This window comes from Melanerpes formicivorus, unplaced genomic scaffold (genome assembly GCF_026170545.1).
Source record: "Melanerpes formicivorus ecotype bairdi unplaced genomic scaffold, bMelFor1.0.p_v2 SCAF_148, whole genome shotgun sequence".
NCBI classification, from domain to species: domain Eukaryota; kingdom Metazoa; phylum Chordata; class Aves; order Piciformes; family Picidae; genus Melanerpes; species Melanerpes formicivorus.
In genome coordinates this window covers 449,479-465,673 of record NW_027142500.1, presented here as the reverse complement: position 1 = coordinate 465,673, position 16,195 = coordinate 449,479, and the positions used below count along the sequence as shown (strand labels likewise).

General features: G+C 47.1%; 1 protein-coding gene across 1 annotated transcript in view; it reads left to right on the top strand.

The window, feature by feature from the left end:
* The window catches only part of BMPER (BMP binding endothelial regulator), a 209,491-nt gene that overhangs the window by 128,383 nt on the left and 64,913 nt on the right, over positions 1–16,195 (top strand). The window contains 1 exon segment of the mRNA XM_068168656.1: positions 11,370–11,699. Coding sequence (XP_068024757.1) covers positions 11,370–11,699 — 330 coding nt within the window.

Sequence of the window (16,195 nt, the reverse complement as noted above, 5' to 3'; positions counted from 1 at the left end):
AGTAGAGCTGATGTCGAGCTGCTTCTAGCTTTTGTGATGAAAAGACATTCCCAGCTTTTATCAGGCAGGAGCAGGGAAGTCATTCTGTACTCAGCACTGGTTAGGCCACACCTTGAGTCCTGTGTCCAGTTCTGGGCCCCTCAATTTGAGAAGGATATTGAGACTCTTCAACGTGTCCAGAGAAGGGCACCAAAGCTGGGGAGAAGTCTGGAGCACAGCCCTGTGAGGAGAGGCTGAAGGATTTGAGGTTGCTTAGCCTGGAGAAGAGGAGGATCAGGGGAGACCTTCTTGCTCTCTACAACTCCCTGAAGGGAGGTTGTAGCCAGGTGGGGGTTGATCTCTTCTCCCAGGCAAGCAGCACCAGAACAAGAGGACACAGTCTCAAGCTGTGCCAGGGGAGTTTTGGTCTGGATGTTAGGAAGAAGTTCATCCCAGAGAGAGAGATTGGCCATTGGAATGTGCTGGGGAGGTGGTGGAGTCACCATCACTGGAAGTGTTTAAGAAGAGCCTGGCTGAGGCACTTGGTGCCATGGTTTAGTTGATTAGATGGTGTTGGGTGATAGGTTGGACTAGATCTCAAAGCTCTTTTCCAACCTGGTTAATTCTATTCTATTCTATTCTATTCTATTCTATTCTATTCTATTCTATTCTATTCTATTCTATTCTATTCTATTCTATTCCATTCCATTCCATTCCATTCCATTCCATTCCATTCCATTCCATTCCATTCCATTCCATTCCATTCCATTCCATTCCATTCCATTCCATTCCATTCCATTCCATTCCATTCCATTCCATTCCATTTGCTGAGCTACCCACTACTACAGAGCGGAGGTGGCTACCACTAGCTGTTGTAACTAGCATTTTAATAGTTGCCATTTGCAAGGAATTAGTTCCACCTTCGTGCCATAACTCTCATCATGACCATGAGACAGACAAAAGAGAAGGATTCCAGTGATGATCACTATCTCAGTAATTAGCAACTTCAGCTAATTCAGACAGTTTCTGGTAAGATGTGCAGGCACAGCCCAGCCCTTTCCCACTGCCCCCCCCCCCCCCCCCCCCCCCGACTTGTGTTGATCCTCTCTCCACATTTTAGCACTCCAGACATTTCTGGCAGCCCAGCAGATATTAATTTTTCCAAAGTAAAAACAACACAGGAGGTACAAGAACATACTGTACACAGGAGAGCTTTGAGTGCAGTTTAAATGCAGCCAGTTTCTGTGAAGCAGGTCAAAACCAGTCGAGTTGTTAAAAGATACACTTTAAACTGGAAAAAAAAAAGGAGAAAGAAAAAAAGCCCCCCCACCCCCAAAAGAAATCAAAGGATTCTTTTCAAAGCAGTTTGTTGCAGAGGGAAAAAGTACCATGTCTCCTAAAGGGCTGGAGAGTCTCTTTTGTCTACTGTTGCCTAAGTTAACTGTGGTTAGTTTTGGCATGTTGCTGCTTAAGCTCCGTGGCTGGCTTACAGTTATCACTAATTAAACACAGTGGTCATAGCAGTGGAAAATTCAACAGTTTAGTTTATGCTGCTGTAAAAAATGTAATGAAATGTACTCTTTGGGGCTTGATTTAGCAAAATCGCTGCTGACGTCAGTTCCATAAATTAGTAATCCTGCGTTAGACCCAGGTCATTTTCGTATTAAAGAAAGAAAACACTAAACCTGAGCTCAAATAAGCCTAACAAAGTCCTCTCAGCTCCAGACAAAGATGGGAAGTTGCAGTGGAGGTGAAATCTTGGTTCTCGACCGAGCAGAATTGCTAGGCCGGGCTGAAATGACAGCATGCAGTATGAAAGCTTCCTTCTCCTTCACTGTGTCCAGTTCTGGGCCCCTCAGTTTAGGAAAGATGTTGAGATGCTGGAAGGTGTCCAGAGAAGGGCAGCAAGGGTGGGGAGGGGTCTGGAGCACAGCCCTGTGAGGAGAGGCTGAGGGAGATGGGTTTGCTTAACCTGGAGAAGAGGAGGCTCAGGGGAGACCTTATTGCTGTTTACAACTCTCTAAAGGGAGGTTGTAGCCAGGTGGGGATTGGTCTCTTCTCCCAGGCAAGCAGCACCAGAACAAGGAGGACACAGTCTGAAGCTGTGCCAGGGAAGGTTTAGGCTAGATGTTAGGAAGAAATTCTTCCCAGCAAGAGAGATTGGCCATTGGAATGTGCTGCCCAGGGAGGTGGTGGAGTCACCATCACTGGAAGTGTTTAGGAAGAGAGTAGATGGGGCACTTGGTGCTATGGTTTAGTTGATCAGATGGTGTTGGGTGGTAGGTTGGATTCAATGATCTTGGAGGTCTTTTCCAACCTAGTTTATTCTATTCTATTCTATTCTATTCTATTCTATTCTATTCTATTCTATTCTATTCTATTCTATTCTATTCTATTCTATTCTATTCTATTCTATTCTATTCGCCTGCAATGGTTTATTCATACTGAAATGCTGTTCGGGCTTTACCTCCTCAGCTGAAGGGGCAGGGAATTTTGTTCATTACAAATCATTCTTCAGCCTTTTTAATCAATAAAATGACCAGCAGTAGCAGGGAGGGGATTGTGCCCTGGCACTCAGCTCTGGGGAGGCCACACCTGCAGTGTTGTGTCCAGGTTTGGGCACCTCAATACATGAGAGATGTGGAGGTGCTGGAGCCAGAGCAGAGGAGGGCAAGGAAGCTGGGAAGAGCCTGGAGAATAAATCTGATGAAGAGCAACTGAAGGAGCTGGGGATGGTTAGTTTGGAAAAGAGGAGGCTGAGAGGAGACCTCATTGCTGTCTACAACTCCCTGAAAGGACATTGAGGAGAGGCTGCTGCTGGTCTCTTCTCACAGGTAATTAGGGATAGAACAAGAGGCAATGGCTTCAAGCTGCCACTGGGTAGGGTTAGACTGGACAGTAGGAAACATTTTTTTCATGTCAAGTGGTCAGGGATTGGAATGAGCTGCCCAGGGAGGTGGTGGAGTCCCCAAGCCTGGATATGTTTCAAGGTGGTTTAGATGTGGTGCTTGGGGCTATGGTTTATTGGCCTACAAGAACGCTGGGGAGGGACTTTTGAGGGTGTCAGGGAGTGATAGCACTGGGGGGAATGGAACCAAACTAGAAATGGGTAGATTCAGATTGGATGTTAGGAAGAAGTTGTTCGCCATGAGGGTGGTGAGAGACTGGCACAGGTTGCCCAGGGAGGTGGTGGAAGCCTCATCCCTGGAAGTTTTTGCAGCCAGGCTGGCTGTGGCTGTGAGCAACCTGCTGTAGTGTGAGGTGTCTCTGCCTGTGGCAGGGGGGTTGGAACTGGCTGATCCTTGAGGTCCCTTCCAACCCTGACAATTCTATGATTCTATGGTTTAGGGGTGAGCCATGTAGAATAGGGTTCTGGGTTGGACCTAGTGATCCTGAGGGTCTCTTCCAACCTGAATGTTTCTGTGGTGTTCAGACCTAGCCTTAGAAGATTGATACCTCACCTGGTCCTGCATCTTTTAAGATGTTTTTATAGAAATACTGAAAACAAAACCAAAACCCCACAACAACATGCACAAAAGGGGCTCTGCCTTGTGGGTACCTGTGAGAGCAGAGAGTGGCACTGAAGGGCCACCTAAGCCCCTGCTGGACCTCTTTCCTCTGTTGTTTCCTTGCCATGGAGAAATACATCAGCAAGGAGACTGCAATTGTTTATTCATACTGGAATGCTGTTCGTGCTTTTACCTCCTCAGCCATTTCAGCTGTGATGGTCTACAGTATAAATATGTATTGGGACAAATTGGAAGAGCTATTTTATTTATGAACTAGGCCATAAAGGCTCCTGGGGAGTTTTTTGACACCGCACATTGTAATGTGTATTATATCAAGCTGCACTATGCAGCAGTTATGAGGGAAGTACTCTATGGCTGTGCCTTTTTTACAGCAAAGCTAATGAAACTCTATTATGCCTGTTCTGTAGCTGCTTCTCAGAAGTTAATAACGTGCTCTGTTTGATTTAGGGCTTAATTCTGCATATGGGCTAATTGCATTCAAAGGGTTTATTTTATGTTTCAAAAACCAGAGAGATCTTTTTTGGATTATGGTTGTGCAACTAGAACACCCTTAGCTGGTAAACTTGGTGGGTTGTATTTTTATTTTATTTTTTTTCTTTTTCCCTCCCTCTCCTTCCTTAGAAAATGTCCAAACCAATTTTAGTTATAATTTAAAGTATATTTTTCTTGGCCACTCTTAACTAGCTACAAACCTAGAAGAGTGTGACCAGACATCTGGACATCTTGGACTTCAATTGACTGCTCTGATCTCCTGAAAAGGAAAAGAAAAAAAGCCAGAAAGAAAACAAGCTATTCCATGAGCACCAGAGCTAACAGAGCCTGGTTTCCTATGGATTTGTGTCCCATTTCCTTTATACCCCAACAAATAATAAACCCAGCTAGAGACAATATATCCTATGGCTGCTCCGGAGCTACAAGCGTGCTGGCCGCCCATCCAACAGGCTCTCTGCTGGTCTGGATGTGTGTGCTGAATGTCTGGCCTCCACCAAGCAGTGTATATATATATAAGCATCCTGGCCTGCATCAGGAACAGTGTGGCCAGCAGGAGCAGGGAGGTCATTCTGCCCCTGTATGCTGCACTGGTTAGGCCACACCTCGAGTCCTGTGTCCAGTTCTGGGCCCCTCAGTTTAGGAAGGAGGTTGACTTGCTGGAACGAGTCCAGAGAAGAGCAACAAAGTTGGTGAGGGGTTTGGAACACAAGCCCTATGAGGAGAGGCTGAGGGAGCTGGCGTTGCTCAGCCTGGAGAAGAGGAGACTCAGGGGTGACCTTATCACTCTCTACAACTACCTGAAGGGAGGTTGTAGACAGGCGGATGATGGTCTCTTCTCCCAGGCAGCCAGTACCAGAACAAGAGGACACAGTCTCAGGCTGCGCCAGGGGAGGTTCAGGTTGGATGTTAGGAAGAAGTTCTATACAGAAAGAGTGATTGCCCATTGGAATGTGCTGCCCGGGGAGGTGGTGGAGTCGCCGTCATTGAAGGTGTTCAGGAGGAGACTTGATGGGGTGCTTGGTGCCATGGGTTAGCTGTTTGGGTGGGTTGGATTGGTTGATGGGTTGGACACGATGATCTTGAAGGTCTCTTCCAACCTGGTTTGGTTTATTCTAATAAAGGTTTTATTCTAATATATATATTATATATATATATATATATATATAATCTTTCTAGAAAGGCTAAATACTGCCTGGGTGTGTGGGGGCACTGGGTAGAAGGCAGAAGGGTACTTTTTGGCAACTACTAAATTCATTAAGTAGCATTCTAAGTAAAGTTAAGAACCACTTAATTCATTACTTACTAGAAATGAGTTGTCTTTCAAGACGTTTATCCCACCACGTTGGCCCAGATAGGTTGTGGCTTCATAAACTTTTGCTTTGGTTTGTTTCCATATGAGAGGATGTTAAAACTCATTGTGGTGGGTTGAAATTTCCCGCCCTCCTCCCCCAACATTAACTTTGCCAGGCATAGCCTAAAACTGCCACACTCATGGGATGCTAAAAGGTTGTTTTCCTTGCTGTTGCTTCTTCAGCTTCCTTTTTTTTTTTGTACAGAAAAATGTGTTTTCAAACCCAGGGCTCCTTGCCCACAGTTACCTTTCCTGTTACCTTTTGTAATGAAAGTCACTGTTTCATTTGGATTGGGTGTGTGATTTGTGAATGCAAGGAAGGCATGCCAAGAGTTCTGTAGTGTTCACTTTAGCACCTAAATACTATTATTATTAGTTTGCAAGTAAGCTGTAGAGCCTTAGGTGGTAGTTGAGCGAGCTGCATGAATTACACATGTAGTTTAAGATTGTCAAATATAAAAGTGTGAAGTCCTCATTTAGTTGCTTTAAAAATAAATGTGAAAACTGCTGAGCTCCCAGAAGCTTTTATGAAAGCCAGAAGTTTTGAATACTGATTTGGGAGCCTAAATGCAAGACTTCCAAAAGAGGTTTAGAGATGGTTTTGCAGCCAGCTCCCAATAATGTTTAATGGGAGTTGAGTGCCTAAGGTTCTTTGAAAATCACAGCCTCCTGAGCACAGCTCTGGGGCCCTCCGTTGGAAAATCCAGGGGTTTCAGGGACAGAGAAGGAATGGGTGTATTTACCTTCATGTGCAAGTGTAGATGAGCAAAAGAAGGCATCAAAGCTTGTGAATGTGAGGTTCAACACAAGCAAGAGGCAGTGGTTCTTCAGGTACTTTGCCCAAGAATGTCAGAGATGCTAAAAATACATTGGGGTTTGGGGAGAGACTGGACAAATTCACAGAAAAGAAGCCTAGCATAGGTTATTAATAAAGAGAAGGCATTTCTACCTCAGAAAGCTCCTAAGATGAAAATAGTTGAACACTGGCAGAGTCTCAGGGGGGAGTATGGCATATAGCTCAGGCATTGGAATGGGTTGCCCAGTGAGGTGGTTGAGTTGCCAACCTTGGATGTGTTCAGAGGTTGTTTGGATGTGGTGCTTGCGGATATGGTTTAGGGGTGACCCTTGTAGAGTAGGGTTATTGGTTGGACTCAGTGTCCCTGAGGGTCTTTTCCAACCTGAATGTTTCTGTGATTCTGTGATTGTCGTTTTCTAACTCTGCCCTAGACAGCCGATAGAGGCAAGGAGTATCTGCAGTAAGGTGGGGACAGGTTACTAGAGAGAGAGAGGAAAAAATAAAGAGGGATCTTCACCCTATGGTTTGCTAGCCCAGGATAGCAAAATTCCTACTCTAGCACTGGGGAACGTAGCTCTGGTGATGCAGCAACACCTCTCCATCTGTTATGTCCCAGCAGAGGGGCAAGTCACACACAGTCTACCTTGAGAAACAGTAGCTTCCAATGGAGTTCAACACCAGCCAAGCAGAAAGCCTGGTTTGTTTCAGAAGGGGAGGGGAGAGGGGTTAAAGAAAAAAAAGGAAAGGCACAGACCATAAAACATTACATGATTGAAACTCTCCCAAAAGGAAAGAAACAAATTCAACCCTAAAAATGGCAGGAACTCTTTTCATGTTGCCTATCCTTTGGAGTCTTGTTCCACCTGGTATTGAAGGTTTATATCTAGCCCTGGCAGTGCCTGAGTTATCACACATGCCCTTGCAAGGTGTGGAGGTTTGGTTTTTCATAGAATCATAAGAGACCTCCAAGATCATCCAGTCCAACCTATCACCCAGCACTATCCAATCAACTAGACCATGGCACTAAGTGCCTCATTCAGGCTTTTCTTGAAGATCTCCAGGGACGGTGACTCCACCACCTCCCTGGGCAGCACATTCCAATGGCAAATCTCTCTCTCTGGGAAGAACTTCTTAATATCCAACCTGAACCTCCCCTGGCACAATTTGTCTGGGAGACACTGCCTGGAAGAATGGGCCAACCCCCACCTGGCTACAACCTCCCTTCAGGTAGTTGTAGAGGGCAATAAGGTCTCCCGTGAGACTTCTATCCTCCAGGCTAAACACCCCCAGCTCCCTCAGCCTCTCCTCACGGGTCTGTGTTCCAGGCCCCTCACCAGTTTCCTTGCCCTTCTCTCTTTTTCCTTTTTCTCTTTTTCCTTTTACCCCCCCACAACTTTAGCAGGGCCTTTTGAGAATGTTTTACACGGTGATATCAGAGAATCAATTATTCAGACCAGCTTTAGGTAGATTTTCCCTTCTCCCTCCTTCCCTCCCCACCCCCGGCCCCATTTCCTTGGTTATTAAAGAAAACAGCAAAATTTGGATCAGACATTCAGCTCCCTGGTCCAAAATACATTCTTTTTTATTTTAACTGCACTCCATCAGGTTGACATATGATGTGACACAATGTAACATAACATAAAGCATTGCCCTGCCTAACACATTAGAAATTAAAACTAAATATTGCCTTTGGATCCCACTGGTGCTATCCATTTTACTTGCACATCTCTAAATTATGTTTGTTCCTCTCATGTCTTGCCTCTTGGCCACTTGCTTAGGTGAAGAGACGGCCTCCCCCTTCTGATAGGTTAGTTAATAACAAGGATAACATGTCCAGGCAGAAAGGGATCTGAGGGTGCTGGTAGTTAGTAGGCTGAACATGAGCCAGTAGTGTGCCCAGGTGGTGAAGAAGGCCAATGGCATCCTGGCCTGCACCAGGAATAGTGTGGCCAGCAGGAGCAGGGAAGTCATTTTTGCCCTGTACTCAGCACTGGTTAGGCCACACCTTGAGTCCTGTGTCCAGTTCTGGGCTCTTCAGCGTAGGAAAGATGTTGAGTTGCTGGAAGGTGTCCAGAGAAGGGCAACAAAGGTGGGGAGGGGTCTGGAGCACAGCCCTGTGAGGAGAGGCTGAGGGAGCTGGGGTTGCTTAGCCTGGAGAAGAGGAGGCTCAAGGGAGACCTTCTTGCTGTCTACAACTCCCTGAAGGGAGGTTGCAGCCAGGTGGGGGTTGGTCTCTTCTCCCAGGCAAGCAGCACCAGAACAAGAGGACACAGTCTGAAGCTGTGGTCGACATGCTGTGATCATGCTGATAATTATGTGATCCCATAATGGAATCAGAAGCATGTCAGTGTGATTTAGTAGCTTTAACATCACCTGGTCTCTGTACAAAATTCATGTTTGGTTTCATTTTTTTTTCCCTCATTGGTTAAAATTCTGTTTGGTGAAGAAAAGCTCTGTGGTTCCTGCCAATTTATGGGGAATCAATCAATCCTTTTATAGGCTTTGGAATAGATTTGCTGAGATCCTTATTGGTATCAATGAGGAAAATGAGACTTGCAGAAGTGCATCCTCTTAAAATCACTGGCTGATCTAAGTGTCTTGGTTTTCAAGTCTGTGTGGTCTGATTTCAGGAGGTGTTGGTTCAATGTGGTTCATTTTGACTTCTCATGGAGCTGCCAACATGATGTCCCTGAGAAGTCAAAGCTTTGGGGCCCTAGTTGCCAGGCCAAGTAAAAAGCCCTAATAATGATGCCAAGACAAGCCAGTGGCTCAGCTAAAGGAGCATGTGTGTGACAAAGTTAGGAATGCAGTACAAATCTCCCAGGTTCCGGCTCTGTGGTGGCAATGCACGATGCAATGAAGGAGACTGAAGTTAGTCTTTAGGAAGACCTTACAGTAAGGACAGGCAAGCACTGCAGCAGGTTGCTGGAAGCAGCTGTGCAGGTGCTGTGATGATTGCCCTTTAAGAGCAGCTTAGGTAAGCATCCATCAGGAGTAGCATAGGGACAGGTGATTCTGCACTGTAGCTGAAGGAAAAGGTAATGGCTCCTGGGGTCTCCTTCAGCCCTTCTGTCTGTCTCCTTGTAGGTATTCTTGGTTACTCTTTACAGCTAGAAAAGCAACAGAATTATTATAGCTGCTTCTGCCTAAGCTGAAAGACTCTGCTGAGAAATGTGTGTGGCATAGTAAGAGCTGCATCTCGATCCAGCAGATCCCTGCCTCTGCTCCATATCATCTAGGTTGTCTCTGTTGTATAGGTCTGAATTTGCCTTTTTTTTGGCAAATAGTCATTGCTAGTTGGCTATTTCATTTATTATTTTGTTTTCAGTGGGTAAGTTGTGTTCCTTGTTACTCTCCTATCCTTTGCTGGGATTTGGTTTTGTGGATTTTTTTGATTGATGCTGTTCACAGCTCTCTGATCAGTCGAATTTTGTTAGTGCACCAAGCCCTCCTCCTCAAGCAGGCATCAGCTTTAAAAAGCAGCCTGAGCCCAAGGGTATCCAGCTGGCAGCAGCAGTATGCATTTGTCTGCCTTGAGATTCCTTCTTCCAGGAACCAGCAGCAAGGACATGTGGTTAGGACCTATTGTTATACCAGAGGGCTGCAAGGCAAATAACTTTGCTACTCTCTTTGATTGCAAGGCAACCCAATCAAATTGCTGGGTAACTGTAGGGTAACTCAGCATCATTGACATGAGTGTGGAAACAGCCTGACCTAGAGCTGCAGCTTCTCTGACCAGTCTATGGCTGCAAACGTAGAATCAGAGAATAAGAATTGTCAGGGTTGGAAGGGACCTCAAGGATCAACCAGTTCCAACCCCCCTGCCATGGGCAGGGACACCTCACACTACAGCAGCTTGCTCACAGCCACATCCAGCCTGGCCTTAAAAACATCCAAGGATGAGGCTTCCACCACCTCCCTGGGCAACCTGTGCCAGTCTCTCACCACCCTCATGGCGAACAACTTCTTCCTAACATCCAATCTGCATCTACCCATTTCTAGTTTTGCTCCATCCCCCCAGTCCTATCATTCCCTGACACCCTCAAAAGTCCCTCCCCAGCTTTCTTGTAGCCCCCTTCACATACTGGAAGGCTACAATAAGATCTCCTTGGAGCCTTCTCATCTCCAAACTGAACAGCCCCAACTCTCTCAGTCTGCCTCCATAGGAGAGCAGCTCCAGCCCTCTGCTCACCCTCGTGGCCCTTCTCTGGATGTGTTCTGGCACCTCCAGATCCTTCCTGTAATAGAGGCTTCAGAACTGGACACAGTGCTCCAGGTGGGGTCTCACCAGAGCAGAGGAGAGAATCACCTCCTTCGCCCTGCTGGCTATGCTTCTCTTGATGCAGCCCAGGCTCTGGGCCAGTTTCTACACATTGGCCACAACAACCACAGGCAGTGCTACAGGCTGGGCTTGGAGTGGCTGGAGAGCAGCCAGGCAGAAATGTCCTGGGGGAAGTGGTTGAGAACAGCTGAACATGAGCCAGCAGTCTGCCCAGGTGGCCAAGAAGACCAATAGCATCCTGGCCTGCACCAGGAATAGTGTGGCCAGCAGGAGCAGGGAAGTTATTCTGCCCTGTACTCAGCACTGGTTAGGCCACACTTTGAGTCCTGTGTCCCGTTCAGGGCTCCTGAGTTTAGGAAAGATGTTGAGCTGCTGGAAGGTGTCCAGAGAAGGGCAAGAAAGCTGGGGAGGGGTCTGGAGCACAGCCCTGTGAGGAGAGGCTGAGGGAGCTGGGGTTGCTTAGCCTGGAGAAGATGAGGCTCAGGGGGAGACCTCATTGCCATCTCCAACTCCCTGAAGGGAGGTTGTAGCCAGGTGGGGGTTGGTCTCTTCTCCCAGGCAAGCAGCACCAGAACAAGAGGACACAGTCTCAAGCTGTGCCAGGGGAGGTTTAGGCTGGATGCTAGGAAGAAATTCTTCCCAGAAAGAGAGATTGCCCATTGGAATGTGCTGCCCAGGGAGGTGGTGGAGTCACCATCACTGGAAGTGTTTAGGAAGAGCCTGGATGAGGTAGTTGGTGCCATGGTTGAGTTGATTAGATGGTGTTGGGTGCTAGGTTGGGCTCGATGATCTCAAAGGTCTTCTCCAGCCTGGTTAATTCTGTATTCAGTCAATAGATTGGCTGAGTGTTGCATTCTCTAAAGTTCTTATCTGCTGCTTTGTTGTTGTTGTTGACGATTTGACCCTCACGTGGTGCTTTTGTTTCTCACTCACCTGCAGAGCCTGGAGTTTGCACTGTATTTGGAGACCCTCACTACAACACTTTTGACGGCCGGACATTTAACTTTCAGGGAACATGTCAGTACGTTTTGACGAAAGACTGCTCCTCCTCTGCCTCACCCTTTCAGGTGCTGGTAAAAAACGATGCCCGCCGGACCCGCTCTTTCTCCTGGACAAAGGCAGTGGAGCTTGTGTTGGGCAGAAGCACTATCAGCCTCCAGCAGCACCTCACAGTGAAGTGGAACGGGACCCGCATCTCACTGCCTTGCGAGACGCCGCAGTTTCACATCGATTTGGATGGTTACTTGCTGAAAGTGACAACCAAAGCAGGTAGAGCAAGTGTGTGTGTGTGTGTGTCAGTGTGTGCCTGCTCCTTGAAGAACTTTATAGAATCATAGAATCAATAAGGTTGAAAAATACCCCAGAGATCATCAAGTCCAAGCTATCACCTAACACCTCATGATTAACTAAACCATGGCTCCAAGTGCCACATCCAATCCTTTTTTGAACACCTCCAGGGATGGTGACTCCACCACCATGCTTACAGAATCACCCAGGTTGGAAGAGACCTCCAAGATCATCAAATGATCCAATGATCACCCAACCCTAACTGATCAGCTAGACCATGACACTAAGTTTCTCATCTAGGCTTTTCTTAAACACTTCTAGGAACCCCAACACTTCCCTGGGCAGGCCATTCCAATAGGCAATATCTCTTTCTGTGAAGAACCTTTTTCTAAGGTCAAGCCTAAACTTCCCCTTTTTCTATGGTCAAGCCTAAACCTCCCCTTACACAGCCTGAGACTCTGTCCTCTTGTTCTGTTTCTGATTCCCTAGGAGAAGAGACCAACCCCCACCTGTTTACAACCTCCTTTCAGGGAGTTGTAGAGAGCAATAAGGTCTCCCCTGAGCCTCCTTTTCTCCAGGCTAAACACCCCTAGCTCTCTCAGCCTCTCCTCACAGGGCAGTGCTCCAGACACCTAACCAGCTTTGCTGCCTTTCTCTGGACACATTCTCAAGGGCAATATGAAAAGCAGACAGTAAAAAAAGTATGATGGTGGTAATAAATATAGTTGTAATTCTTTGGAGAGCTGAGAAACCCAAAATGCTTTCAACATTCCCACAATTCAGACAGAAATCTCAGCTGTGAGTCTGAGGTCTTTAGAGAGTAGGGTTAGACTGGAGCTTAGGAAGTTCTTCAATATGAAGGTGTTAGGACTCTGGAATAGGCTGCCCAGGGAGGCTGCAGCTGCCTCCTCCCTGGGGATGTTCAAGGCCAGGTTGGGTGAGGGCTTGAGCAGCTGAGTCTAGTTGAGAGGTGTCGCTGCCCATGGTGGGCAGGTCCCTTCCAACCTGAGCCAGTCTATGATTCTGTAGCTGACAATTAAATGTCTGCAGAGATTAATCTGTCACTCCAGTAACTTCAGAGTGGCTTATTCAGGGTCTTCCTTTGATAATTACAGGTAAGAACAGAGAGGAGATCAGTTCTTAAACAAAACATTCAGGTTTTCTTCCTGGTTGCAGCAACATTCTGAAATTACATAAAGTCACAGCTACTGATGACTGGAGTGAGTTTAAGAAACACTTCACTGGGGCTACCTGGCAAAAAAGGATGTCCTGGTTTGAAAACCATGACCTCATTTGCTCTTTAGTTCTATCTTGTTGCATTTGCTTTGTGCTTGAGTAATGTGGCAGGAACAGAGGGTCTGCAGCTCCAGAAGCAAAGGGAAATCAGAAACTTCAGTGAATCTGGTACATTATTTGTAGAAATAGAGAGTGGAGACAACAGACTCTAAGGTCTTCTGAGTCCTGGAAAATACATTAATTGTCAAAATGTTAAAGCAGAGGACTTACATTTGTGTTGATAAACTGTTCTGAACCTGTAGTATCCTGGCATAGATAAATACTGAGGGCAAGCCTGAAACTTTCTCATGAGCACGTGTTCATAGGCTCACAGGATGTCAGGGGTTGGAAGGGACCTGAAGAGATCATCAAGTCCAATCCCCCTGCCAGAGCAGGACCATACAATCTAGCTCAGGTCCCACAGGAACACATCCAGACAGGCCTTGAAAGTCTCCAGAGAAGGAGACTCCACAACCTCTCTGGGCAGCCTGCTCCAGTGCTCTGTGACCATTACAGTAAAGAAGTTCCCCCTTGTGTTGAGGTGGAACCTCCTGTGCTGAGGCTTACATCTATTGCTCCTTGTCCTATCCCAGGGAGCAAGTGAGCAGAGCCTGTCCCCTCCCTCCTGACCCCTAGACCTCAGATATTTATAAACATTTATTAAATGCCCTCTAAGCCTTCTCTTCTCCAGCCTACAAAGCCCCAGGTCCCTCAGCCTTTCCTCACCAGGCAGTGCTCCAGTCTCCTAATCATCCTCGTAGCCCTCTGCTGGACCCTCTCCAGCAGATCCCTGTCCCTCTTGAACTGGGGAGCCCAGAACTGAACACAGTACTCAAGATGAGGTCTCACCTGGATTAGGTGTTAGGTGCTACTGGACTCCTGAGAGATTTCATTGACACAGTGAAGTACTCTTTCAGTAAGAATGCAATTTACTGTTAATTGAGTTAAATGCAGTGGGAAAACCAGGAAAACTGATCTCTCTTACGGAGAGATGGTCCTAGGTATGATGCAGAGTTGTAGCCATTACATAGCATCATTTGTGTGACTTTTTTTCAGAGGGGGGACACTAGCACCCACTGTTGAGCTGAGAATTTAGACACCTGTTCATTTTGCCCCTGGAAATGTGAAGTCTGCATAATGTGGATCTGAGCTTGGGGCTCATTCCTCCAAGTGGCAGTGCAGATTTTTGTGGCTGTCTGTAAAATGCGCAGCAGTTGACCATTATTCACAACCTCTAATTAAAAGCATCTTGAAGGCTTCTCTTTGCAGCCAGCTGAGAGCTGTGAATGCTGGTGATGTGGATTTCATTAGCCAACCACAGGCCATGGAAAAGTTTTCAGTGGAGGATGAAGGACAGCTCACCCTGCTGTTACCCCATTTGTCTGTGGTGCAAGCCTAAGACAGGGCTGCAGGCATCCTTGTCCATGTGCTGGCAGAGAGGGAGTGCAAACATGGCATATGACAACATACCAAACAGGGTCTAATCACTGCAAATTACAGCCTAAATAACCATAGAGTCATAGAATCAATAAGGTTGGAGTAGACCTCAGAGATCATCTAGTCCAACCTATCACCCAACACCATCTAATCAACTCAACCATGGCACCAAGTGCCTCATCCAGGCTCTTCCTAAACACCTTCAGTGATGGTGACTCCACCACTCCCTGGGCAGCACATTCCAATGGCCAATCTCTCTTGTTGGGAAGAACTTTCTCCTCTCCTCGAGCCTAAACTTCCACTGGTGCAGCTTGAGACTGTGTCCTCTTGTTCTGGTGCTGGTTGCCTGGGAGAAGAGACCAAGCCCTACCTGGCTACAACCTCCCTTCAGGTAGTTGTAGAGACCAAATCCCTCCCCAGAGCAGAGCAGGGTCAGGTTTCTCTTGCTGAATGCAGCACAATGGCCCAAGTCCTCCTTTCCTCAGCACATAAAACCTGGAAAGCAGCAGAGGGACATGGCTCCATTTTGCTGGGAGAGGACAAGCAGCAGAGAGGTTGCAGAGAGGAGGAATGTGCTGAGCAGAATGGCTTGAAAGACAAACCTTTTGTTCCAAGGGAAATTCCTAGAGCTGGGGTAAAAAAACCCCAAAACCTTAAAAAAATGAGTGATTTTTCTCTGTTTCAGAATGAAACATGGATTTCTTTTTCTTAAATATTTGCTTTCCCAGTATAGGGTGAAAAAAAAACAAAGGGGGAGGGAGGCAGTAACATAAAAATAAATAAACCCGCTGCACTAGAAGCAAAATTCGAAGTAAAATTGGGCTGGAAAGCGCAGAGTCTGGAGCTCACAGCTCAGCCAGCATTCCCACGGCTTTTGGTTTCCCTTTTGCAGAGCTGGGAGCTCAGCTCTGGATAAAACAGGGGAGCCCAAACTTTCAGGAAGCTTTGTGGTCCCTGGCTACGGGGCAACCTGCATGGCTGGGCTCTCCTGGAGTTGTATACCCTGAGAGTCCAAGCTTCCAGGCAGCCCACCAGGCGAGCTGGCAGGAAAAGCAGCTTGGAGCCTTGCCTGGGCTGTGTTGGAAGTTCACTGAACCCGAGATGTCTCCCTGAAGCATTTCAGTTCTGATGAATTGGCGTTTTCCAGTGCAAACCTGTTTTGTTGCAAAGTTCCTCACCAGCTCTCTGCCTGCACGCCGTGCAGCAGCAATTCTGTCAGCCTGCACTTGCAGGTACTGCCTCATGGGTGAGGTTGGTGTTGAGTGCTTGGCTACAAGTGGTGTGTAAAGACAACGGGAGAAGAGAGGGTCATGGTGCTGGAGCTGCTTATCTGTCCCTCTGGTGCAGGAGCATTTGTTGTTGTTTCTGTGCTGATCTTTAGCGTGAAGCCTCTTTGCTGAGGTTTTCTGTACCACTTTGGCACTCAGTCTGGAGCAGAGAAGGCTCTGAGAAGACCTAATTGTGGCTTTCCAGTGTCTGAAGGGGGCTACAGGAAAGCTGGGGAGGGACTTTTGAGGGTGTCAGGGAATTATAGGATTGGGGGGAATGGGAAAAACCTAGAAGTGGGTAGATTGAGATTGGATGTTAGGAAGAAGTTGTTCCCCATGAGAGTGGTGAGAGACTGGCACAGGTTGCCCAGGGAGGTGGTGGAAGCCTCATTCCTGGAGGTGTTTGCAGCCAGGCTGGCTGTGGCTGTGAGCAACCTGCTGTAGTGTGAGGTGTCCCTGGCCATGGCAGGGGGGTTGGAACTGGCTGATCCTTGAGGT